At 42.3% G+C, this 27675-nt stretch overlaps 1 protein-coding gene across 7 annotated transcripts in view; it reads left to right on the top strand.

Annotated features, from left to right (window-relative positions):
- Positions 1-27675, top strand: part of qkia (QKI, KH domain containing, RNA binding a) — a 71705-nt gene that overhangs the window by 5444 nt on the left and 38586 nt on the right. For all 7 annotated transcript variants that reach the window (XM_070920135.1, XM_070920131.1, XM_070920137.1 and 4 more), the window contains exon 2: positions 20999-21141. In XM_070920135.1, coding sequence (XP_070776236.1) covers positions 20999-21141 — 143 coding nt within the window. The remainder of the gene's footprint in view (positions 1-20998; positions 21142-27675) is intronic.

Below are 27675 nucleotides of genomic sequence, written 5' to 3'. Positions count from 1 at the left end.
CTGACATGCAATCAATTTAGCAGCTAACAAGATTGAGCACCGCTCGCAAAGTAAAATACAGCTTAGAGCTGTGAGAGCTCAGATAGAGACTGACTGGAAGGATTGGGGGGTGCTAGGCCAGGACTGTTGTTGCAAGCAGAAACCTGTTATACCCCCCCAACCCTTTCTCTTCTCCCCCATTCTCTCCCAAAGCACCACTTATAAGCTGGAATTTAATTAACCAAGAGCCATTCTGTGAGCTGGTTTACTGAGTCGTTGCCACCAGTGAGAAAGCAGAATTGGAGGCTTTGTGCTGTGTTTTCTGTCTGCCTCTCTCTTGCCCTCATGCAATCCCTCTTTCTCTCCTCCCTGGTAATAAATTAGGTGGTGGCATAAGTCTGACAGGGTGAGGTGTCGGGTTGTCTTCCTTCTGACGTGCTTCTGCCTAGCAGCCTTCCTATCCAGTAGCCCCACCACAGTGCCCGTGTGAGCTTCAGTCCCTGTTCTAACTTCAACCCAGGGGACCCATCTTGCTCCCCTGGCCCCACTCCAGCCCCACCAATGCCACCCCCCCCCTATCTGCTGTATGATAAAGTCATCCAACGACAGCTTCGGGCTCTTATCTCAGGCCTCAATCCCGTGAGTGCTGGGGCCTCCTTATCACTGCTGCCTCTGCCTGGCCTCCTGTCTCCGAGCCCTACCCTGACTGCCTGGCTGACTATCTGGCTCTCGGTCGCCAAAACTAAGTGTCTTCCCTTCGATTACTGCCGGCTGTTAGACAACACATTGCTAGAGGCAGTTTATCTCTGTTTTTTTTGTTATTCCTCAAGCATTAAAGCAGAGCAATCGCATTAAAATGAACAGTGAATAAGGTAGCCAGATGCACATTGAATTTCACTGAAGGAATTTCATTGTGTGGTTTCTGTCAAAGCGAGAGTCATGGTTCTTTGTGTTTGTGTGTGTGCTAGATGGTGACAAGCAGTGTTAAAGAGGAAGATGAATTAGGGGATGTTGTAATAATTATGTCACAACAGCTCACTGACACAGGCTTGTTCATTGAATTGGGCTGTTTATTCCTTTTTCTGAAAGGCTTCTCCCGGTGCCCTTGACCCCAGTCATGTCAGCTTTTACCATTTTCTTTCTTCATTTTTTTGTGTCTCATGCAAAAACATCTACGGGAAGTAACGCCCATTTCAGACAGGAAAGGACTATGGAGAAGGCGAGTCGGTGGTTTATTTTTCCTTCAGAATAACAGGGAGAAGGAGGGGGAGCTGTTTTCTTGCTGTGGGGACAAGAGAAGCCTGCTCTTCTTTTGCCCTCTCCCACAGAGGTGGGCCTGTCTCTCCGCTTTCTTTTGACTAATTTAGATTACATCATGAATCATTGCTCCTGTCCTTCCCCCACACATTTGTGTGGATGTGCAACACACATAATATTTCTCAGTATTTCCATTTTCCTCAGTTAGTGAATGTGTGCATGTATGGGCCCCACCCTGTTGCATTCTTTGAGTTCTTCAAATAGCTCTCCTACCCCCCTCGCTCATAGTAGGCCCCCTTATTGCCCTGCTATTTCTCTTTCTGTCTTCGGTTTTAAGTCTCTGAACTGTCACAATAGCTATAGTGTCTAACAATTTCAGGAATCATACCAGCAACATATGTCACCATTTCCTGTTTCCTTCCCCATTTTATATCATAGAAAGGAGGTGAAAAAATGAGCTGAATGCTCACTCTGTTCCTCTCTAACTCGCCCACCCCTCTGCATTCATTTTCTCTCTCCTTTCAGAGGAGGAATGGCAACCGAGTGTTGGCAGCCAGCTCAGGAATTTTACCGGGAGCACAGTCAGAGCACTTAACCTCCAGCCTGGTGTTTGTTTTCCCCACACACTCTCTCATAGTGTGTTTTAGCTTTGCTAAATGTGAATGCCATCCACAGAAAGGCAATAGGAACTTCTACTTTGTTTTAAATATCTAAAAGTGTTGAATGCATAATTTGTCTGTAATTTGATATGCTTATTTGATATTGATATGAATTTGATGGCTGGTACTAGCAAGCTCCATTCCAATTGTATGAAAATATATAAGTCCAGTAATGTTTTGTTAAACCGTCTAATTTTGTGACACACTAACCCCTATCTCACGGACTGTTCATTTTTGCAGAATTTCTCCCCGTCATCCTCATCCAAACCCTCTAGTCCAAGAGGTTCACTAGCCCCAATCCTCCCTCAGAACACCCGGTGGACCAGTCTGCCCGTGGTTTACAGCCTTTGCCTTGGTTTCTCACTAGTTGCAGGCTGGCCGATAAATCAAAAATGAATAATTTACCTGTCCCTCAGCAGCCCGTGTTGTTTCTGTGAGGCTTGGCAAGAGCAGGCGGTGCTGCCATAACCTCCCCTAAGGGCCACAGAAAGTGAGGTGGCAAGAGGTAGTGGGAATCCTCTGTAGCGTTCTGTCATCAAATATGAAGCGATGGGAACTCCAACCTTAACCAGTCTCAGCTGCTTCTCTGAATCTCTGCAGCTTCAACACATTTTTCAGTCTTTACATGTCAAAATCCATGTTAGACTATTCATAATATACTCCTGTTGCTCTTTTCGGCTCTATTGATATTGTGCAAAACACAGTTGGGTTCACTGCCATTGTTCAAGCATTATTAAAAAGCTAATGCATAGTTTTGTTTAAATGGCATTTCACATATATATATATATATAGTACTGTATGTTTCTGCATCATTTGCTTTAATCTGAACTTTTACTTGGCTGTAGTTTTTATACACGGCTACCTCCCATGTGTCCATCTACTCGTTAACTCTCCAACTGTAACATTGTCTTTGATACGCCTCTAAGCAAGCTTTTTTTGGTCTTTTAACATTTGGACTTGTTTTCATGTTGAAGAAATGGTTTGGAAACAGCTACTATAACAATAACGCTTCAGTTTGTCAATCATGTTTTATTTGTAGTTTACCCAGGGCAGACGTTGTTCAACTGGCTTTGTATCTTGAATGCAGATGATGTCTTGTAAAGATGTTTGCCACACTCTTTTTAGATGGTGTTGTCCCTTTAGATTTCCCTGCTCTGGCTTTGAATGAAATTGACACATTGTGTGAAAATCTTTCTAGCATGTGTTGTGACTTCCACCTTGGGATATCTTTTCAGCACCGCAGAGAACAAGTGGATGCCAAAATAAGTATTGTCAACACTGTTCCAAACAACTGTAAATATTGTTGTTTTTTGATGTTAAAGTAGTTGTAGTAGTGATAATGACCCTTATATGTTTCGCATTCACACTGCTCCCACTCAATGTACTTTTGAATATAAATATCTACAGATTTATTTTGTAGGACATTTGCACTCCACTTTACGCAGGTATGCTAAATAAGCATTGCTGCCGTTGTGTTTTTACGTGAGTTGCCTTTGGGGCTTGCAGCTTTATTAATTGTAATGTCTACCAATGTCTACCAAAGTCGACCACGAAACAGGTTTGATCACATGTCAAGTGTGTTCAGCGTAAAGCGCGGCAGTAGGGTGAAGGAGAGTCGTCTCAAAGCAATCATGCTGAAAGACTTTCTGTAAGTACAGTGAGCTGTGTCAGTGTGCAAGTTTGATATGTTGGTACAAGGGCTTATTCCACCCTGCAGTTATTCAAGTTCATCGTGTTTCTACCACCTGTGCCAGCCTACTCTACCCCCAATCACCCATTCCACTCTACAGGCTTGCGATTGATGATTCAGTTTGAAGTTTTCACCGATTTCTTAAAGGAATGTCACACAGAGCAGTCACTTATATTCATGTAGGTTTTTAATCCACTGCCCCCTCTACCTGTTAAGCAATGTTTCAGTTGCTTGAACAAGGGTCTTCTCTGTCTTAACTGACACAGTCGCACATAGTGACTGTCTAGCCTGACTAGAATTACATGTGTTGCACAGTTGTGTTTTACGGTGGCTGTCTGCCCCGCAGTCTTGTTCTCTAATGTAAAACATGATTTGCTTAGCATAATTTATGCCCATGTGCATTCTGTCCAACCCAAAGTAGCAGCACTTGAACAAAGTCAGAGTCGTCCTGCAACAGCAAGTGAAACAGTTTGGTGTCTGTTTTGTTTGTTTAGTGTTTGTCACCGCTTGTCTGTTTGGGATGAGGCTTAAGTCTGTCTGTCCTTATCAGTTCAGTGGTTGGGAGGAGATTACAGAGCAGAAACAATGGGTGGTTTTGAATGATTAGGTTTTAATTGGTGAAACAAAGAGCCTCTTTAGCACTGTATGTAACATAGGAAAGACTGGCATAAAAAACTCACAGATAGCTGGCAGGAAAGAATGTGCTGTGTATATGAAAGGGTTAGTGTGCATAAGCCTCGTCCCTGCTCAGTTGATTGATTGTGTTCGCTGAAAGGAAAAAGGCGAGCAAGGCTGCCGAGAGCGAGGGGAGGATAGTGAATGTGATAAAGAACAGTGGGGGGAGACAGAGGATTCCTATGTGCTGTGAATGAGGTCATCTGGTTGGTTATGAGGAAGGTCACTAACCCCTCCCTCAGCTCCGCACTCCACCCCTCTGTCTCTCCCTTCCTCCCCCTCAGCTAATGATACACAATGGCTTTTTGTGCTTTAATGGGCCAGACGCACACACTGGGTCATTCCTACCAGTTCACATACAAGTATGCACACAAGTGCTGTCTGTAAAACAAGCCCAACACATTTGCAATGCATTTTTACATATTGCATTTATCACTTGATTTGTTATCTTATCTTTTCTTAAAGCTGCTGAGTGATGTGGTTTAAGCGACCCAAGACTATCCCATTTATACTGGTGCTATCACAGTTGAATGGTGATGGTGGAGACAACTTGGAGCATGTTGAAGAAAGGTTCTGTAATCTTTCTTATATTTCTGTTGTCTAGAAAAGCTATTTCCACTTTAAATCCTCTTGTCACAAACGTGGACAGGAGAATGTTAACATGATTACTTTGGGTATATTGGGTGTGTGGAACAGTAACAATATCCCTTAATATAGGCTATCAAGCAAAACCAATTCCAGGCCATTTCTTTGCAATTGTTGCCCTGTATTAGTGTTCACAATGTAAACATAATTATATTGAGTATGATGAATGCACATATATTGTGGTAGTGGTGCTGCAATCAATCAGTAGGTTAAGTCTTAGGTTGCTAACCTGTAAAAGAATCGGGGGGCATCTACAGCAGAATCGCAAGAACACCTCCATGAGACATCCGTCAACTATTTTTGTTGTTGTTATTGTTTTATAACATGGTTTAGCAACAAAGTCAGGCAGTGTGGCAAGGATAGTATCTCTAGCATAGCGTAAGGTGGTAGAGTTCACTAGCAGCACTGGCAGCTTTCTGTTTGTCCTGTATGGGCCTGCATTGTTGTCTTTTTTTGATAACCAGCATGGACCCGAGAAGCCCCGGTCAGATCAGTTACTAATGTACTATAGGTAGCTTAATCTTAGTTACACAGCTAACAAGTAGTAAACAGACCACAGACGGAAAGTGACATTGACAGTCACCTTTGTGTGCAGAGATATTCCTACTGTCACACAACTCTTAATTCAGGTTTAAAAGTTGCTATAGAGTAGTTTGATGATGCACAACCGGCTGGTACAGTTAAACTGTTTCTCTCTGCCTTGTAGATGCTTATCCAGTACACTTTAGCCTGAACTTCCACCATCTCAGCTCAGTGTCATTACATAGGAATGTTGCTCATAAAAGACTTACAAGGTGTTGTTTTATTGTTGTCTTGGGTAAGATTACAGCTGCTCCTGTCTGTCTGGTGTATTTTTTTTTTTTTTGCAGGACGTGCCAGGACAAGCTCACTGACATGGAGCACAGAGATGTTAGAGATGGAGTGATTTGACTCTCATTGCTATAAAAGTTTGAATTTTGGATTATATATTTGTGTGGGTAAATTAAATCATTTATTGTAAACGTTAGTGATCCTCCAGGGAAGGTTAAAGGCAGCTGGGGATGGACACAGCAGGTGAGGCAGGTGTGAGCATGAGCAAGGTACCATGGTGCCAGCTGTTGTTGACACCTAAAGGTGAAGAATAGTCTGCCAGGAGATGGACTTGTCTCCCTCTGTCCCCTCTAATCCTTCTCTCCCACCCTTCCTCTCCTCTCCTATACTCTGCTTTCCTGGAGAGTATTTGTCTGACACGAGTTTAGGGTGGTTGTGATGGGAGCTCTTCCTGCAACCTCATTTTTATTGAGTGTCTGACACTTTCGATGAACCAGACCTCGGTTTTCTCTCCGCTCCTCCTCCCTCATCACCATGTATGTAATCCCACTCTCCCTGTCTGCACCCAAGATGCACACACGCACATACAGTTTGCTTTGCTTTCTCCCTCTTATGTTTTCCTTTTCTGTCTTGAACATGTACATGCATTCCTCTCATCTGTTTATGTTATATTGCCCTCTTTCGTTGTCATGGTGTTTTCCAAAGGAGAAAATCAGTATCTGTTCTCCCAAGGGAATGACTCATTTTTCCTGGCTTTGCCTTTTTACCTATTTATTTTAGCAGAATGACTCTACAGCTCCCGTCACCCTCCTTTCCCCTCTGTCTTTGTGTTCTCTTCTCTCATCTCCTCTTTCTCCAGATTTTTCTTCTCCCGCTCCCTTCTTCCATTTGTTTTCTCTTTTGCAGCTTCCCTCTCTACTCGTATGTGAGTATGTGTGGCAGAAATCCAGCCTTGGGGCTACATTGCCTCTTTCATGTGAGGACCAGTGGTGACATTAAAGGCCTGCTACGTGGTCTGTCGGTTTACATCAGCCCAGCTTTTTTGTCTGTGCTCAGGACCCTAGTAAGCGCTTGGCTCTCCACTCAATCACTCCCAGGCTCAAACATTGGTTGGTAGAGAACAACATGCCTGCACCCGCTGGCTGTAATGGTGCACATGTATATGCACTAACAGATTTGTTAAGCTCTTACACCCAAGCGCTTTGAGGCAGATCGAACGAAAGGCTTAAGCATAGTGGAAGCTTGGTTAATGACAGTTGAGTCAGCGACTCTTCCTCTCCTCCTTTTATGACACTTTGACCCAGTTGTTACAGCTCCTTCAACATCTTTGTTTTTTAAATGCTCTAAATGGTACATTCAACGTGACTTGGCAGACAAAACCGATCAGCCGGATGATCTTCAGGACCAGACAACCAAACCAAACACACAGCTAGAGCAACTCCTCTGATGATCTGCAGACAGAAGGGAGTAGGCCAGGGGGAGCCTTTTCCTCTTCTATTCATTGTCTGTCCTTCAAGACGAGCAGTTTTGATGTCTGGAAGTGCATCACCAATAGAGTTTTTCAGCATGTCTAAACAGTGCCAGGCCTGTATATTCTTCATAAAGAATGAGTTACCAACACTTGCACACAATCCATCCTTGGATACTTGGCCCAGAACAGTTAAAGTTCTGGCAGAGGATCATGCATACCCATCCAGATAACACATTTCTTGTATGTCTAATTTGTATTTTAGAAGAGTAGGTGTTTGAAGTGGTAAGATTCAGATCCTGGAAAAATGGTATGTCAGGCTGTGAAGGCAATGAGCCGGCAAAAAGGCGCAACAGCAGCTGTGATTTGAGTCTGTGTGTTGTCACACCCAGGGACAGCAACTGAGTGGCTGTTGGAGTTGAACTTAAGATGGTAGTTGCAAGCCCGAGCAGGCCCTGTGTCTGGGGATGAAACAACAACAGATGACAGACACATGTGTAAACTTTGTGATGTAACCTGTTTGCCTTCCTGTGTTCAAAGCTCATGTCCTTCCCAGTTTTTCTGCAAAAATAATTTGGCGTAGTCAAATTCTACGTTGCATTAAATGCATCACTGTCACCTGTAATTGCATCTTGTAAATCAGGATGTTATGATGGTAGAGGGCTCAGTGGTCGATGACTGTAAGCCATCGGCAATCAGCTGTTAACTGGTGACTTCTGTCTGAATGTGTCTGTGGTTGCTTGTAGTGATGGTATACAGTATCCTCTGTTGTGTACCAGTCTTTGTTGAAACTGTTTTAGAGAGAGGGGTTGATTTAACGTCAGGGCCATTTTGAAGGCTTTAGTTTGTGGTGCTGTTGAATTGTTTTGCATTTTCAAATAAGTTGTCCACATCATTTATATTATTATGGATAGACTGTATTACTTGTAGCCAGGAGTACAGAATTAACTGGCAATGAGAGAGTGTATATCGGAAAAGAAAGATGACATTGAGCTGTCTTCATTAATGCTTTGTTGTTGTTTTTTTTCATTAAAATGCAATCCAATAGAACAAGAACACAAACTGCAGCATGTGAAGCAAGTATAGAGTTGAATCGATGCCTCTCTGGCACACTCTTATCAACATGAATATGATAAGATTCATAAAGGAGAGAGTTATTGCAGGGCTGTTGTATTTGATAGCATCAGATTATAACTATTTTCTTTTTAATGTTTATTTAAACTACAGCCCATTTATTCAAACTGAAGTACGTATTAACGCCAAATCACTATTTGTCAACCATTGTTTCAGATATACAGCTAGATGGGGCCTTGCACATCTGCCCGTTTACATTTATTGTTTCTTTACAAGTATCAGTAGGTGGCGAGGTGTTTGAGGTACGACCTTTGTCTCATTTGTCTTCACTTGGCTTCTGTCTCTGTTTTGTGCCATCAATGCTTTTCTTGTTGTAATCAAGTGACCTCATTCCCTGATTATGAGCGAGGGAAAGGAATGCGGTTCTTCCTCATTCTGTCACTCCCCCACCTACTAAACACATATTAAATAAAGAGATTTTTTTTTTTCAATCTGTTTGTTGACATTCTCAATACTGCACTTCTGGCAGGCTCCTGCTGCTCCCATCTGTTCCTCGCCAAAAATCACAAGAGTCACAGTTGATGTAAGGATTTACCGAAGGTTTACTGTTAAATTGCAGCCCATGTGTCATCCTTTCCCTGTGTTGCCATTTGACAGTGTTAAACTGATGGAAATGACCACCTGAATGTTTCCATCTCTCATTTCGTTCCCGTCAGCTTAACCATTTGGTTTTTCGTCAATATACTTTATAATCCCACCAAAAGCACAGTGCTTTCCTGTGGATTCAGATTATTGAGAAGCATTTTGAAGCACAAGTAAATTATCCCTTTGGATCAGAGGACAAAGATAGATCACATAGAGACATAAAGTCAGAATTTTTTTTTTAACTGATGGTGGGGAGTATGACAAATTGTCCTCCCTCCCATCTTCCCCATTGGTTGTGAGCACTGTGGTCTCCTTAGTTACAGGGGTGGGGACAGGAAGCACAGTGCATGTTATCTTCCCCAGTCACATTGACAGTCAGAGCCTTTCCTTCCTCCCTCTTCCTCTCCTGTTTCCTCTCCTGACAGCTGGACCTTTCCTGCCTTTGTTGCATGATGGAGGAGGCAGCTGTGTGTTAGGATGGACACAGTTGAGATTTGTTTAATAGATTAATTGTACTCTGCGCTTTCAGATCCTCTGATCGGCGCTGTACAGTTTAAGCTCAGTTATTCTGCATAACTCTTTGGTCATTCTTTGAGGCATAGTCTTTCCTTACATTCTAACATGGCCCTATTGACAGGAAATGTCGATCTTCTCTTTCCCCTCCAGGTAGCGGGCAAAGGGAAAGGGATACCCCCTTTTCACAGGCCAGAGGAAATGGTTTCAGGGCAACAGTCAACACAAAATAAGACCATGCCACAGATATACACCCCATCAGCATGCGTCCTGACTCTTCATCCTGTTATTCTTCCCTTTCCTTATCTCGCATTCTCACATCTTGTTGAGCTCACAGCTTGTATCCTGTGCTTAATTTTACATAGCATCCCCTGCATTGTTATGTGGGTTGTGTGTATGTCTGTGCAAGTGCGAATGTGTGTAAAAGTATGCCTGGGGCCTCAGTGGATAAAACTGTTGTGTTTCTAGATGCCGAAGTAGCGCATGTACATCCACTGAAACACAGAAAGTAGAGTTAAATGGGTTAAAGCAGAGTGAGAGAGGGATTCTTGAGTAGCACTGTGCAGCACGGCTCAGGTCTCGCTTTTGTTTGTCTGCCTGATTTCACTGGCAGGTAAAGTCTGTGAAATGAGTTCCCATGAGATGCAGAAGAACCAACAATCTGTTTGGTTATTTGTGCGCATGCTTTGTTCATGCTTTGAGTGTGTGTTTGTGTTCATACTAATTAATCCACCAGTTCTGACTGCTCCTGTCATAACTAAGCATCCCATTAGCATGCATGGAACCACACAGATACAGGTTATGTCTCATGGCCTCCTCCTTGTATTGTAGCTTAGTTGAGGCAGGCTATTTCTTTTTTTTCCCCGACCAAGTATATCTCAAATTTGTGAAACCATTTTCAGCTCATGATGCTTCTCTCTTAAAGCCAGCCTGTTAAATGACTATTGCTGTGGCTTCCAATTTAACGCTACATATCGCTCCCCCCTTTAGATGGCAAAAGCAGCAGTAAAATAGCCTATCTTTGCTTGGTATTTTAGAAGGAGCTTGAGTCTGCATTTGTGTGCATTAGGTTGGCTGTTTGAGCTGAGCTAGGGTATTGGGCTACTTTAAAAGGTGAACCGAGGAGAGGGGAAGTATTAGCACAGAACTCTGGCTTCTGATGTGCTGGATTAGAATATTTTCGCAATCGCTGAATAATTAGCAATATTATGAAGCTACCATGAGAAGGAGATTTTAGTATTCTGTTAACTGCCACACGAACACTCCCTGGTGCTTCCTGTTAGGGAATTGTAAAGAAAACCATTTCTGTAGCTTTCTGCATTGATCACTCGCCTTTGGGTGCCTCCCTCAAGTTTAAGTGTGTGTGAGTGTGCATGCGCTCACAAGTTTCACCCCAGGATCCTGTTGAAAGTCCCCCCACGCAGAGAGTAATGAACGTTGGCCCCTTGCGGCAACCATTAAGAGTAAGCCATTATGGTTCAGTATTGAACCAGCCCTCCCTGCCAGTTTCACCTCACTCTATGGTAGACCCCACTGAGTGCACAAAACTGGCACTTCCATGGCTCATTAAGCTGCCAGCGTGCCCCCCACCAGCACACAACCCAATAAAGCAGTTCCACATCATCAAATGTGATGATCCCTTGTTCTAATTTTAGTCTGGGGTCTTAATAGCTCAGCAGATACTGTCTCATTTCACTGTTAAGCTTGGGATGGGATAGCATGGTAGTGTGAGTGAGGAGGATAAGACAGGGTTTTACTACAGCCTTTCTAGGAATCATGTAAATGATTTACCCTAGTAGTTGTGCCAAATGTGACTGACTGACTATGAAATTCATCTGAGAAAGAGATGCTACTTTTTTTTTATACCAAATATTGGAATATTTTGTCTTCCCAGTTCATTGTTGTCAATAATTTGTATGGGATAAATCCAGAAACATGAAATTTCATTCAAAATATCCCAATTTATTGTTCTTATGTTTGCAATATCCACACACCTTTCCTTTAGTTTTCTGTTCCTTTGCCCACTTGTTTGCTTTTAACAAAACCGTTACCATATTGGCCTGAATGAAAGACAACCTTGTTTAAAGAGTCAGAGTTCAGGAGAGAGAATCCTGCCTTTTGCAAGACTGATATTCTCAACATCGTTAAAATATGGTGTCACATTTTAAACTAGTAGTTTAGCATGACAAAACATGGCCTGCCAGCCTTTCTACTTCCATTTTACCATTCCAGAGACAGCTGGCGTTAACCAGTGGATGAAGTGTTTTGGCAACTTCTGATTTACAGCTCTAGTAATCACCATTCTGTCATTTCATTTTTCAGACACGTACTAACACTCTTGGAAACTGCCAGCATTGGGACCACAACAAGATTTTCTCTGACTGTTAGCATTTTAAAGACCGCCTTTGTGGTCTCCCCATCTCAGGACATTCTGTGACACTGTATTTCTTGGCCACTTGACAGTTGATTAATGACTTTGCCTCACTGATTATCATGATCTCAAAATTGGCATCATAACGCCTTCTCAAGCCTCAGTTAACTTGCCCTACTTTTGAGCAACGTGGTCCACGACAATCGCTGCCCCTGTTCATCTGTCACTGCTGGTGCTGGAGTTGTCAAGTGACAGTAGTCACACTAGTAACTGTGTTTTGCAGGCACCATTTGCTGTTCTGCTAAAGTAAAGACATTTTAATATAATGAATTTTCCAAAACAGACTATTATGGTATATATGGTATTGTGGTATTTTGTCTGGAATTCCCTCTGTATTCAGCCACTTTTGTACCACTTTATCGCTATTTTTGCTTCTTTTGCTTCTTTCTTTCCTCCCCTCAGCTCTGCCTTTCCTTTGGTCCCTCTCTCCTTGTCTATTTGCTTTGTTTAATCACCAAACTAACGTGCTATGACACGTTCCTATAGCACACCGTCACTGTTTCTGCCAGCAGCCACAGAAAGCCACATTCAGCTTGGCACTTCTTCCCCTTCCTGCATGCAGTCAGTGACAGCCCCAGAAAACATTGCATTTGCCACCGGTTATGATTAATGGCTTCGCTGATTGCTGTTCTTGGCCATCACCACACCTACACATTCTGCTTTTAGCATACATATTCTCAGGGGCTCCGCCAGAATAGAGGAGGTAAACTGCATGTCCAACTTCTCAATGTTTCTGACGTAATTAGGAATGTAAGGATGTGTTCAACTCATGTTTTGATTTGATAGACCAATTACATCAGTTTTTTGTCAATGTTTTGAGTAAAAGTTTCATTAAAGCATTTGTGATGGGGAAAATCTGAGGGAAACCAAGTTTGAACATTCAACAAGTTGCTAAAAAGTCTTGCTCTTTGTGTTTTAGATGTAGCTCTACAATACATATTTTTACATTACATAAATTACATTTTGTTTTTATATAAAATGTACATACATAATACATATGTAGTTGCAATAATCCTGATGTGAGTTTACTGTCTTTAAAAGTAGAAGAGGGAAAATCCCATTTATGTTTGCCTCTTACAAACCACAACTTTGTGGCACCAGTTTCCACTGATGTCAGTCATCATGGTAAAATAATGAAACCAGTGAGAGCCGAGGGAGAGCGTGGGGTTGATGTGTGATAAAGAGCAATCTGCGTTTTCCCTCTGTCTCTTTGTCAGTAGACTAAATATGTGGCACTGGCTAGTAAAGCAAGGTAGAGCAGAGATGTAGCACTATTTCCTGCTTGTTTCCTGCTGTATTTGTTTAGCAGATTTTTCTCTAAGGCAGTTTCTCTCTCCCTTCTGTGTGGAGTGTTATTTCTGTGGGTTCACTCTCTCAGGAGAGCCTTGCCTACAAACACACAAAAGCTCATTAGCTCGCGTGTGTGGGTGTTTTTTTTTTTTTTTCAATGTTTAGTGGGGTGTTTGTTTTTATATGTATTATATGGACTTCAGTTTGTGTCAGGGCACACACATTTCTGTGCATTGTTGGACCATAGGTAACGACTCGCAAAACATTTAGCTACGTGTGTGTTTTCAGGCAGCTTCAGCTCATTATTGATGATCAGAGAGCGGAACATGCTGCTTTCGGGGAGGTAGTTGGCTGGGATATAAAAGTGCCAGCATGTATATGCTTTCTGCAAATCCTCACCATAGAGGATGCCTTTTAAAAGAGATTGTGGAACTATAAGTGTGTGTAAGCATTTAATCAGTATAGAATGCATCAACCATGCTTTTCCAATTTGGATGAAAGCATAGGTCCTCTGTGTCTTGGCTTGCCGTTTACCCATGGGACGTCTAAGTGTGTGTGTGTGTGTGTGTGTGTGTGTATGTATGTGTATGGGAGTGTTTTTCTGTAATTTAATATTTTTTTTACCTGGCACAGGGAGGAGAGAATCCAGAAACCTTGTTACAGGAGTCATTTATTTAGTGACCTATCTACTTAAAGACCTGACGCTGGAGCTTTTTACCCAGCCTGCCTTAGGAGAATCCCTGACACACAACATAAATCTCTCCCTCAGGCTGCCAACAAACCGCACCGTCATTTCTGTCTGTCTAGAGCCATTTAGACCACTCAGCCTGTGGGGGCCAGTGCTGATATCCACATCATGTCAGGGTTCAGGAACTGTGTGGATGAGTCACTGTAAAGCAAAGCTGAGATGTATTTTTCAGTGTTATTTTGAATTTGATAGTTGAAATACATTGTGAGAATGTTAACATTGACAAAGTTTAAATTGTATGAATGAATAGGTTAATACTTTTCCCAATCTGTCTCATGCCATATGTACATTGAAAACGTTTTTGGTTGCTGCAGTAACATATTCCCCCTGTCCATACTGACGGTGAGGTGATCCCGTATTAGTGCAACTCCTATGTAAGAGATGAGCGACATTGTTCTGTGCCAAAAGTTAAGCCAAAGCTAATAATACACTTCACCAGTCTGGGTAAGTCAAATCAAGTATGTATCTTCCTTTTTTTGTAGGAAATTACCTTGTTGTATTTGTGCACTTTTAAGGGGAAACACACAACAGAAACAGGGAATTTTTGAGAGGGACCTAGCTGCAGACTGCAACTTGCAAGGTCACGTGATTTCCCGCCATCAACTGCCATTTTGTCTGCAGCTAGGTATTCTTGGAATTTTGTGCTAAAAAGACTTAGAGCTTTGGAAGATAACCAATAAGTAATCTAATGAAGACAAAAGACAAAATGTCTGTTTTGCTCCAGCTTAATTACAGAACTCTTCGGATGTGAATGAACTTTATTGTGGGGGCTCAAGCTCTTTGTGTTTTCTACGACGGAGTATAGTCCCATAGTCACAGCAATAAACACTCCTATGCCGTTCGTTATTGCCTTTGCTCTCTCTGAATCTGTGAAAAGAGGCTGCTTGGATGCCATGGGGAGAACGACTTGCACCCCAGTGTGTTTTAGACTACTGCAAGTAATAGACACACTTGGGTAATGCTGTCGCAAATTAGTTGGTGTGTTTGATGTAGCCATTTCCAGAGACATAACACTGCCTTAATTGGGTTGAACAAAGTTGATCCACAGTTCTCATCTGATCTGCTCCTGCTTGTCCAGTGTTGCTGTTATTTACTGGGAAACCATAATCTTCCTTGCACCATAGTTCTTTGGTTCATAGGGTCTAGAAAACCGAAAGAAGTCACATACTGAGCAGAGCATCCTGTACTGAACATGTTGTGATTAATATGTGTACTGTCACACTCCTACTGTCCATTATGTTACAGCAACGGCAAGTGAAGTATTGACCCCCTGGCTACAGGATGTTGAGTAATGCAAATGTTCCCTAATGTGAACTCTTAAGGATAGCATATAAACTTGGTATTTTCCTTTTTAAGAAACTGAAATACATATGCTGTTCTTAACTTTGCTGATAGTACAGCATACTCATTAACAGCACAGGAATAGTTTGTGCATGGACATCAAAGGATTGTGCAGTGTAGGCCTACTGTTAAATCAAAGATTAGGAAGTAAAAATAAGACAGAAGCATGAGAAAACTTTTTTTTCCCTCACAAAGAGGGAGGGGGAGAGAGAGGCAGCTGTGAGTTGACGATAAGACCAGAAATGCATACGTTTTCATGGCTCAGTCACCCCCGCCAATGCACACTATACTTCTGCTCTCTGCTTTAAAAGAAACCTCCGCCTTTCATATGCTTGGCCTGCCAAACTCCTAAACTGTTGAAGTGGAGTGTCGTCTTGGATAAAGTCGTCTGTGCCGTGAATAAAGGGCAGGAATGCATTAAACGCCCAAATCCGTTCGCTTGCAACGGGTACCCAGGCTTTGTGATTGCTAAAGTGCACAGCTTTAAAGTGAAAAGGCTTGTTCCTCGCCTGAGTCTTGTTTCACTCCGCACCGGCACATTTAGGTGTATCTGTGATTGCTGTAGTTTTTTGGACCACATTTTCATGTCTATATTTACCTCTGCTTCCTAGCCGATCTTTTCCCCCACCTGTTTTAAATCATGAATTGAGCATGCATGTGCAAGCAGGAAAAAATGGAATCATTTCGAACACTACAGGTTTTTGATCTTAAATCCCTCTAAACAGGGAGGACTCATTCAGTCTCTTTGCAGAGTTGAACATTTGATCATCTTGGCTTTAAGATTAATTGGTGTTGCACTCAATCTGTTTCAGGTGCCAGATATTATCAGCCTAATACCAGGCATCACAAGGCATCTAAAGCTGCTTTCCTCGGGCAAAGCTGATCACACTGATTACTCACCCATTACTTTTCTTTGCTTGTTCTCTCTCTGTCTCTCTCTCTCTCTCTCTCTCTCTCTCTCTCTCTCTCTCTCTCTCTCTCTCTCTCTCTCTCTCTCTCACATACACACACAACACGTATATGGACAGATGTGCTCTGCATGGTCAGAGGACGTTTTTCTGTGAGCCACAGGGTGAGGACAAAGCAGTTATGGAGCAGGTCTATTTTTGGGCTCTTAATGGACTTGTTCCCATTCTCTAGTGGAGCAGGTCTAGCTGAATGATCTTCACCAGTCTTAAACCTGATTACAGTATCTCCTTCTAGACTACTCCATTGTTTTTAATTTTACTCTGCCCCCTCTCTCGCCTATCTTTTTGCTCCGTCTTTGATCTCTCCTCCTCTCCATTCTCCAAGTTTGTTCTCATGCTGTATTTATAGTGATTAGATCATGTTAGATGCAACATTAGAAAACATTCCTTCCTCAAGTGGGTATTCTTTCGTGTTAGGCCTTTCCTCTATCCATCTCAACCTCTCGTGAACTGCTTCCCTTGAATCTGCCAGTGCTGCTTTTATGTGATCATGTTTTTGGCATCAGGCTGGGTAAATAAATGAGAAGCTTCCCTATCCCATGGTGCTGAGTTCACGGTGGCTGACTATGTCAAATATCACTCATTCAGATGAGTAGATACGCTTAATGGATTTGTTATTCTCTGCCCCTTCTATCTCTTCCTCCCTTGTGCACATGACTCTCCAGCCTAGGCCTATTTCTACTTTGCCTTATCACGGGGTAATAGTCTCAGTGTGGGTAAAAATCTGACCTTATGCCACCCAGTGCTGTTTTCACTGGTATGGCAGGGATAGTGTGCCTGCTAAAGAGCCAATCGTGGCAGTCGTAGGAGCTAAGCAAATACACTAGTTGTGCAGATTTGTTGGGAGGCATGCTGCTTTTTCATTTCGTTAAATTATGTCAATACATTTCATGTTGCTTATCAGTAAATTAAACATTAATAATTACAATCAAAACATTCTAGAGACCATTTATTGCTTGAAGAATAATTAATGATTAATTAACGTCTATATAAAATATCCACTTCATATTTAGCTCATTATCATGGCACCAACATTCAGGCATCTTCTTATATTTGACCAAAAAACGAATCAAAGGTCTAAAGGTCACTAGCTTTTTCTAGAGCTTTCAACAGCATCTCACAGTCATCCTCAGCAGATGGCATTTGGTCAGTTGTCATCATGTGACCTAAGTGTAAAATTTTTGTCACATGGTAACAGGTGGTCGTGTGTGGGGGTGATAGTATATCATGTTACCAAAGTTTAATACTTGGGTCACATAATGACAACTGAGCCAACAACCACCCGCTGAAGCAGTTGAAAGGTCCAGAAAAGGTTAGTAAGTGGACATTGTTTTTGTTTCAAACTGTGTTTTTCAAGGTCAAGAATGAACTTTCACACTTAACATCCACCCAACTCACCACCCTTTGATTATTGGCTCTCAACTTACAGCCACATCCTCTCCCATATTCCTCAGTCCACTGCCTTTCAATCCCCCTCCACCTGCCATTTTCCTCTCCCACATCCTCATCTTTGGGTACTCATCTTTCCCCATTGCCCAGATCACCAAGAAGATGAGGAGAAACGGTCTCTTTACTTGAGCTTACAAAGGGCAGATAGATCTGCAGCCGCTGTCTGTGACATTTTCTTTTTTCACTGCAAATTTGACAAGAAAGGGCAGAAATTGAGAGAAACAGTATAGAGAAAGATAAAATGAAATGTGTTCTAACTTGCATTGAGGCACAAAAGAGGAATACAGCTGCACGCTGCTTGCTCAGCACTGTGTAATTCTCCCTCTTTCCTCTGTCTTTTTTAAACCGTCTTCCACTTTGCCCTCTAACTACTCTAAAGGTTGATTTTTGTTTCTTCCTGACAGATGTCGGGGTAAAACACTCAATAGAGATATTATGATCTCTTCGTGTGTGTGTGTGTGTGTGTGTGTGTGTGTGTGTGTGTGTGTGTGTGTGTGTGTGTGTGTGTGTGTGTGTGTGTGTGTGTGTGTGTGTGTGTGTGTGTGTGTGTGTAGCCACCCCCCACAGGTAAATCGACGGCTCTGACAGAAAATGCAGTTTATGTCTGCGGTTTGCTGACTCAGGTTGTGGATGACACACTGACACTGAGCTGAGAGATGGCTGAAGGGGACTAACAGGGGATCTGTTACTGCCCCTCATACATCTGTTAAACACTTATCTGCTCGAAATATTTGCGATCTAATGCCAAAGTTCAAGAAAAATGTTCATTTGATAGCCTCCCCTCCTCTTACTCCAGCTGATTATCTTCTTTTTCCTCTTTTGTCTGTTTTTTTCCAAGATGGTAATCCTCAGCCTCCCTCCTTTTTGTCTTTCTTACAAAATCAGCCTTTTCTGCAGGGGTGGACAGCTAGACAAATGATTTTGTCGGTCGTGCAAGGCAGGGGGTAATTTTTAGGTGAGCGCAGCGCTTCAGAAAAGACTTGCCGCACTGAAATTAGAGGTTGTCAAATGCCGCACGTCTCCACTGATGGCCCAGCACGGCCCCCTTATGTTAATGTGGCATTTCAGCGAGAGGAAATAGAATTAGAAGGAGGAGGGGTGCTGTTGGTGGTTGTTTGGTAGCATTGTCACATGTGTGCACTTCTTCTTTTTATTATTTGAAGGATGAATGTTCTTGCATACGCTGGACTTTGCAAATAGCATACAGCATATTTGCTTTTGTTGTGAGATATGTGTAGAGAACTGATTTTCTAACGTACAGAACATTGGCTCCTCTTCCGTCATTGATGGCTCCTACACACATGCTTAGCCCACCAGTGGCCTGTTAAATAACTCTTCTGTGTTTATTAATGTTCGCTTGAAGAGACAGAAATGGCAAGTAAGATTCTAACCGTAATAATAGTAAGTAGGCGCATTTCATTTTTATAGAAATGCTATTTAGTAGTGATCTTCTGAGTGATCAGGCAATGGATAGATTTGCATATCCATCAAGGAGTTACAGAGATTAAAGTTATGACTTTAAAATCATTTAAAATACTGTCTCTTTAACCACTAGGCCATCATGTTGAAGTTTTATGGACTTGAGGGTTTTTTTGAGTCCTGATTTTTATATTCCCATTACTCCCTGTGTTATGCATTCCCGATCGCCTCCCTGTATGATGTGTCATTGCCAAGCCCCTCTGTTCATACGCAAATCCTGGATGTGGCCCCAAGCCGCTGATATCGGTTAGGACTGACGTAATCTGTCCTCTGGGCTGGATACCATGAGGTTGAATTCATCTTTAGGGTGGACTGGGAGTATCTGTGTGGACCACAGAGTGCTGAGGTCATGTTGTTTGGGAAGGAGTCGCTCTGGGCCAGGTCTCCTCACTGCTTGTTTGTACAGTTCCGATGTGTCCCCCAGGTGTTGTCCACACAGCTGCAAGCCAGATGTTTGTGTATGCTTGTCGGTGTCTGTGAGCCCATCAATCACACATCTGTCAGTCTGTCATCGACAGTATCTAGAGAAAACACAACAGCTCGACAGGAAATCCCCGCAAACTGATTCTAGGACTAAATCCATGATTGTTTTTCTAGTGTCTTGTTTTTACCTCTCTTTTTGTTTGTAAAAGTTTACAATTATTCTAACTTAAAACAAAGATGAGAACACCAGTAAAACTTAATTATGTACATTTGACCTACCTTCCAATTTTGCTTCAGTGTAAGGTTAAGGCTTAGAGGTCAGGCATGCTCTACTAAGGGCATCTATAGTTGAGTGTCAGGTTCCCCAGCTAGAGTTTAATATAGAGCTCCCAACTGCCCGAAATGAGAGACGGAAATAGTGCCTAACACCTGCCCCCACTCCACCCCACACACACATCATTCCTCGAGGCCTTGCCAGCCCTACCATTTTCAGCTGTTTCACACTCAAACTTACAAACTTGTCTTTTGTAGATGCCTCTATTTGGTTTAACCTACCCTTTCTTGCTGATTAACTTTTTGGTTCAGCAGTGCCATGACTGTTCGTATAGTGACAGCAAACGTGGGAAGTTAGAAAGTGCAACCAGTGTGTGCCTCCTATCAATGGGTGTTACAACTTCAGCCGGCGATCCTCATCCAACTGTGACACACTCACACGTATACACACACAGGATGGACAGGATGAACGAATGCTGTTTTCCCCTTTAACCTGCAGAGCACAGCATTCCCCTGGTGTGTGAATTTGTGTGAGCTACAGAGGCAGTCAAAGTGGGGTGCGTATGAATTAGAGGTGTGTGTGTGAGAGAGGTCCATTAGATTTATCTGACACAGGGATCAGATCTGAAGGCATGTACCTGAGCCTGAGCGATTCTCTGCGTCTCTTCTCCCCACCTGCCCAGCTGCTCGCACAGGCTAGTCTATTAGAGAACAGCCACTGGGGAGTTCCAGGCAGAGAGGAAAGATGGTGGCCTTAACCCCTAAATAATGCAGCGCTTAACTCCTGTCTCTATATAGAATAACTTACACACATTTATGTCATTTTTAGTGAGAGCAGTTTTTTCAGTAAAATTGCTATTTCCTGCAGGTATTAGGAAGTATCCAAGCTCAGCTGTCATACATTTTCACACTCACAGGCTATGATAATTGTTTTGTGAAGTACTCTCCAAAAACAAACGTTTACAATTGTTTGTCTATAAAAAAACAAACATACTCAAGGCAACTGACACATTTCTGTTGTTCTTTTCTTTTTTACAATAAAGATTTATATGCTACATTAAGCCTTTGCCCAGAAGTCAAAATCAATATGACAGTGATATATCAAATACAAAATAAAAGACAAACTGTTTGATTGTACTGTTATACAGTTGCTTACCACAGTGTACATTGTTGTGTTTCAGAAATCAACAGAGTGCGTAAAGACATGTACAGCGACACAGTGAATGGCCTTGTGGAGAGACACCCTCTGGAGCTGCCTGAGCCTATCGGACCCATCGTCCACCTGCAGGAAAAACTGTTTGTGCCTGTCAAAGAGTACCCTGATGTAAGTAGCTGGTTTACACATATCATACTATGGCAGCTGTGCCACGGTGCCATAATATTAACAATATTGGTTTATTTGCCTTAATTGTTTTTGGACTAATATTTCCACTGGAACCAGCAGACAAATAGTGTCTTGAGAAAAACACAATACAGAAAATAATTGTGAGGTACATAAAATGAATGATATACTGTAGTATGTCTATAGGAATATGTTGTTTGCCTTTCCTTCTTCAATTTGAGTGTTGTAAAGAAACAAGATGTTGGTATCAAACGCTAAATCAGCAGCTGTAATAGATTCAAAATTCTTATATCTGCGGACGAACACACACACACACACACACACACAGTTGGTCCTCTTGCCTTAGGCCATGCGTCTTTGTAGTGTGTCATCACTGGAATGACAGCTGCTGATAGTTCAACTATCTGTCAGCGCGGAAGACATATACATTCTCTCTCTTATTCTCGCTCACTCCTTTGTGCTTTCCTCATGCACTCCACTATTAGTTCTGTCTCCTTTTTGTTCCTTTTTTCATGCATGGTTGGTAAACTCTTCAATATCTTATAATATTCTAATATATCTTCTAATCGGTTTATTTAACAATAGTTGCTGGACTCATAGCATGTGTACCAAGTTGTTAATGGACTACTGTTAAAGCTTTATCAGGTGGCAGTCTAAATTGGTCCTGGTCTCAGGAAAACATGGCATGCTGGGGTGTTTATGGGCCGACTCAGCGGTAGATTAGTGCTGAGAGGGAGAGAAGGGGGGGGATTGAGAGGCGGAGTGTCATGAAATGTAAGCTGCAATTCCATAAATATTCAGTTTAGGGAGATGAAAATCTTTTGGACTTACCACTCGCAGTGGTTAGAGCAGTGGCGTAGACTGCGTTTCTCAGATGGAAAGACATACACATTTACATGCACACACATACACACAGCTGGCACAAGAATGGTACATGATGGAATAATGACAGATGTGTTTGTGGTCAAAACCTCACACACACACACACACACACACGCGCACTCTACAGAAGGTAGACATATACACACAGTCAGCCACCTTCCTGTCCTCATGGTAATCTTTGGCACACACATGAATGGTTGTGTCACGTCTTGTGGAGCAACGTTTCTCTTCGTAATCCCAGTAGCTTGCAGTGAGGAAATGAATGGAGGGAGGTGACGAAGGATAAGAGACACTGTAGAGCAGGCCAAGGCCCAGCCAGGCGTGGATTGCATTTTCCCCCTGACAGAATTGATAAAGGGCACCAGGGACTGGCTGGGATCAGCTTAGCTCCAGCTGACCCTCACACCAGACCCAGCATCTGAGCTCAAGCCAAATCAACCAACCACAACACAGTCGTTCACCTTTCATCTCTAGTGCCAGGACTTCAGGTCCTTGGACTATCCCCTAATTAAGCCATGTTTCCACCCAAAGTACCCAGAACTTTTAGTCCCAGGAACTACTTTTCAAGGAACTAAAAAAGGTTCCTTCAGCCCATTGTTGTTGTTCTGCGTGATTGAAATTAAATGCTGCAAGTACTTGACCAATTAGAAATGTTCTGTTCTTGCAAGCCCCACCCCCAAAGTTCCTGTACCCCCCAAGCAGGGACTTTTTGGGGGGTAAAATGATGTTGCTGGAACCTAATTTAGACCATGGTCCCTGAAGTGGAAATGCACTGAGTTCCTCTGAAGGTTCCTAGTCTCTGGGGAAAGTTCCTGCAGTGAAAATGCAGTTCTAGTTGCGAGAGTCACATATTTGCACTTGGTGCTGCTTTTTGTCTGCTTTATTTTTTTCTTTCATTATTCTTATCATCCTTTATTTCTACCAAAAAGCATGATTGGTATGGTGTTTCCTAATATGTTCAACCATACTTTTTTGACATTATAATAGATATATTACATTCACTTCTATACTGTACATTGGGAGAAATCAAGAATAATATGCATATACATATTCTACTCTGAAAGGGAATGTGTATATATGTAGTAGGACTGACCCTGTCTGGTCATATCAGTTAGTTGATATGTAGTTGTCTGGTCAGAATTTAATTGGTCCAAAAATTACTGTTTCTGTTGTAGCCAATTACGTTATTTTAAAGGGCGTGTCTGATACTGTGGTCTTCATACTGATCTATTCTCTGTGGAACATGCTATTTAAAGATATGAGGTCAAAACCCCTACAATTTTAGTTGTGGAATTCCATGTAGTTATGCTTTTCATTACTAGTGAAATCACTGTTTTGTGTGTATTTATGTGTGGGTGGGTGTGTTGGTGGGTTTTTTGCTAACCCTGCAAATGGCCATATACATTTAATAGAAGAGTGAGGGAGGTCTGTGAAATGTGTACAACAGTGGTTGCCACCCGTGGCTGTAAAGACACTAACGGAATGACACTCTCTCACACACACACACTCACACACTGAGACGCACACAAACTATTAAAAGTGTGGCATCCTCAGATGACCCTTGTGTTCCCTTTGCTCAATGTGCTATGCTGCTCTGCGCAGAGCAGGGCTGTAACACAGTATTGTGTTTACGAGCTGCCGTGAAAGCTACTAAATTAATTAGGCTTCCCCCTGGTGGCCGAGATGACTCACTGATGACCTTAGTAGACACAAATTTATACACACACGGATGTGCAAGTAGAGACAAATACACATTCATGGTGATGCAAAAATGGCACATATTTCACTTGGACATTTTTTCACTTTATTTTGGTACACACATGCACACCCGTGGTCATTAAGTCTGAAGGAAAAGAGGAAAATGCCAGATAGCTTTGTTATTTATATATGTGATGATTGGAACCAGGGGAAATCAGCTGCAGGTCTAAATGGAATTATTTTTTCTTCCTGTTCTCAGAAAATAATACCTGTTTGGATCAGGGTTTATGTGCAAAAACTGGTTACATTTAAACATGTTTGTTGACACAGCCAACTGATTTCCAGATGCTTAAGTACAGGACAGCAATACTGCCAATTACATGCACATTGTGTACAGTTTGAAAATTATATTGACTTTTTTTCCAAGATTCAAAGTCAAAAGTATTTGAATACTACCAGTGTAACTTGTAATAAGTTATGCAGACGATCCTTTTGCCTCCTTTGTTTTCACTGCTGCAATCACTGCCTTTGCAGTTTTAAGCTATTGGTGTGGGCAGAGAGAGAATGAAATTTGAGATTTTGTTATTTAAGCAGCCAATGGCAGGTACAGTGTTACTGACTGTTGAACTGTGTTCAACTGACTTCCTTGTAGAACTGAGCTCTTGGGACTCCGTAGTTTGAGAATTGTTGTGAGCGACAGTATCTCTATGAAGTTAGTGTTTTCTAGGAGGATATAAAGAGTGGAATTATTTAGTAGCCGGTAAGAGGGAAGATGATGTAGGTTCAGTTTGAAAAGGAAGAGAGGAAAGAGATGCTGAAGGAAGGGAAGAAAAATGTCACTTCCTATCCCCATCTGCCCTCTGCTAAAAGGAGACGAAACTGTAATGATGATTATTAGACTGGGGAATATTTTCCCCCTTCTCATATTTCCGTCTGATTTCCCAGATTTCCCCCATCGAAAAGGCACATGCATATGTGTGTGTGTGCGCGCGTGCCTGTCTGTGTGCGTACATTTGTTTTGCTGACGCAATTCTTGGTTCTATCAAGAAAGCAGGGGATGATGGTCCAAGTCTCTGTTTTGTGTTCTTGGCATCAGCTCACCTGCCATGGAAGATTTGTCATCGTTCATACTATTTCCCCATCTTTTTGGGAGACCTGCCATCCACTTGCCTTCCTCTTACTTTCCACTTTGATTTGACAACATAACTCCCACTTACCTTTACCCGCCTTATCCTTATGCAGAGGTCACACTCGCTCGATGGGGCTTTCTCTGTCTCACCTACCTGTCCCCTACTCTCATTTCACCAGTAGATAATTAGATTGTCCTGGTGCCTGGATGCAGTGCAGCATGTCAATTCTACCAAAATAACTTGCCTTGCCAGCATGCTTCTACTCTAATTCCCTTAAGTGTGTCCCTCTTCTGGCCTGTGTCTGCTTGCCTGCGTGCCCCACATCTGTCTATAAACGTGTTTGTGTGTAGACCTGTGTCTCTATCATTCTGTCTGCCTGTGTGTCTACCCGCTCCCTCACCGTTCTTCAAAGTCAGCCATTTCCTGATGTCGTTGGTGGTGCAGAGCGCTGTGAAGCGTCACCGTGGTGACTGCATCTTGACTGGCAGCTGAGTCGCAGGCTATCTGATAACTTCAACCTTCAATTAAATGCTATCTGTGGCTCCGCTTCTCTCCGGAGCACACACTTACACACACACACACACACACACACACACATTGATAGGCAGCTGACTGACAGCTCAGCATGTCATTTCCGTTGACCTTCAGGCATCTGATAGGATGTGTGACATGTCTTTTAAGTGTGTCTCTGTCTCTACTTTATTCCCTGTGTATTTGTGTTTGCCAACGGTTTGGCGGGTTGAGGGCAGGTCACTGAGTTGTAAGAATTGCTTAGGAGTGAAAATACACATGGACCCCACCTTTGCTGTGCTGACTCTATGAAATGGGACCCTCAGTTAGACCCAAGCTGTTGAGCAGCTACGAAACAGCACTGTCTGAACTCCTCTCGCCAGCTAGAAGAGACCTGAGAGAAGAGAGTGATCAGTTATATACATAGGTCTGTAAAAACAGCTGCGCGATACAGCCCTGCTGTTGGTGTTTCTGTTGCATTGGTGTTTGAGGGTTGTCATGGTACTTCAGGTTGTTTACCTCAGTAATGGAATCCTTTTAAACCCCCACCCCCAATTTCCCCTCTTCTGCTCCACCTGTCGTCTCCAAACTAAAGATCCTCAGTGAAACAGATGTTTGATCCCCCTGCAAATCTGCATTACATTTTTTGGTTATTAGCCTGTCATTTGAGGGCAAATTAATCCAATTGAACACTGCAAAAGACTTGTCTGCTTAAAAAAAGCCATGGAGTGGTTGATCAATATAGGTTCTATGCACTCAGTTGATCACACAGAAGATTGGTTTCTTTTGTTGTTGTTCATCAGTGTATTAAAGCTAGAAGAAGTCCTAATCTGTCTTTACAGGCACCATTTTAAAGTTGCAAATCCTGTACAGAATACAACACAGGTAAAAGAGGTAATTACAACAGAAAATGAAATAAAGTGCAGATATAGGATAAAAATATATGAACAATTAGGATTGAAGTTAGTATGCCTTTCAGTGAATCCTGCTGTGATGGGATAAAGATATTTAGGAATGATGCGAATGACTCTCAAATTGTCTAGAATAATTTTGTCAAGTTTTTTGTACAAAAGCATGCGGTGTCTGTGTGTGTACTCGTGCATTTGCTTTGTCAGGTTTTGGCTAGGATGTAAAATCTTGCTTCATTGCCCAATGATGCTTCACTTCAACTGCAATGCACAACGATTTGAGATACCAAAAAAAAGAGGCTCTGATGATTTGAGCAGACAGGGTGTCCTGGACCTTTCTGTTTCACTGCAGTAAAATTGCCTGGACTAAACTAGCCAGTTCCCTGCACAGGGAAAGTCATTAAGCCTGTTCCCATGAGGGTGTCATCACTTATCATGCCAGCTCCTGATATCCTTCTGACCCCCTTAAGTCATTACCAGTCCTGGAAATGTACTGCACCACACCTCACCTCACCTCACTGATAGAGCGGCAGAGTGGAGGATTTTGATATCTCTAGCTAGCCAGCCATGCATGATGATGATAATTTGATGAACGGATGGTTTCCTAGTTAGCTATTTGATGAGGAGGGTAATTACAATGATAATTTAAACAGAGAGGACTCTATTTGTTGTAGTCAGTTAACATGACGAAGGGCAACAGTGTAAGCTGTTAGATATGTATTTATAACTGCGCTAATGCCAGTGATTGCTTGCATATTACCAATTTGTGCTTGTATACTGTAAGTGGATGGTGTTTAGTGCCTCCTTGGCCTGTTTGTCTCTGTAGTCGTTAAGCTGAGAGGCAGAGAGAGGTGAAAACAGAGAATGAAGGACAAAGGAAGCAGGTCGACCACCAAGGGATCAAAGGCTGTACCAGGGACATAGTGTCTGCTTATAGTGTCTGTGTGCATAGGCTAGATCCCACTGATACAGGGTTTTTTTGAGACCAATAACGATGTTTTTAAGTTTTAAAAATAATCACAACAAAGACACGTACAGAAGTAGGATATTTTTTACTGTCAAAGATGACACACAGATCCAATGTACTGGATTGTAATCTGTGCCAATATTAACCTTTTTTAAATCAGAGACACTTGCCTCAACCATTTTACCATTTATTGTAAATAGTTCAGCAACAAGGACTTTGCCGGGAGGACTAATCCACCAGTATAAACACTTGAACTATGGTATGCAGAATTCAAGGGTAGTTGTAAACATACATAAACATTTGATCTTAGCGTCGTCAACAAGTAACGGGGCTTTCTCAGCTCTGTCAAAGGGTAGTCTTCTATTGACTTATTGTGATTACCCAACACTCAATTGAACACTGAGGGAGAGACTGAATGTTA

This window comes from Enoplosus armatus, chromosome 15, assembly GCF_043641665.1.
Source record: "Enoplosus armatus isolate fEnoArm2 chromosome 15, fEnoArm2.hap1, whole genome shotgun sequence".
Taxonomy (NCBI): Eukaryota; Metazoa; Chordata; class Actinopteri; order Centrarchiformes; family Enoplosidae; genus Enoplosus; species Enoplosus armatus.
This window is presented reverse-complemented; position numbering and strand designations above follow the sequence as displayed.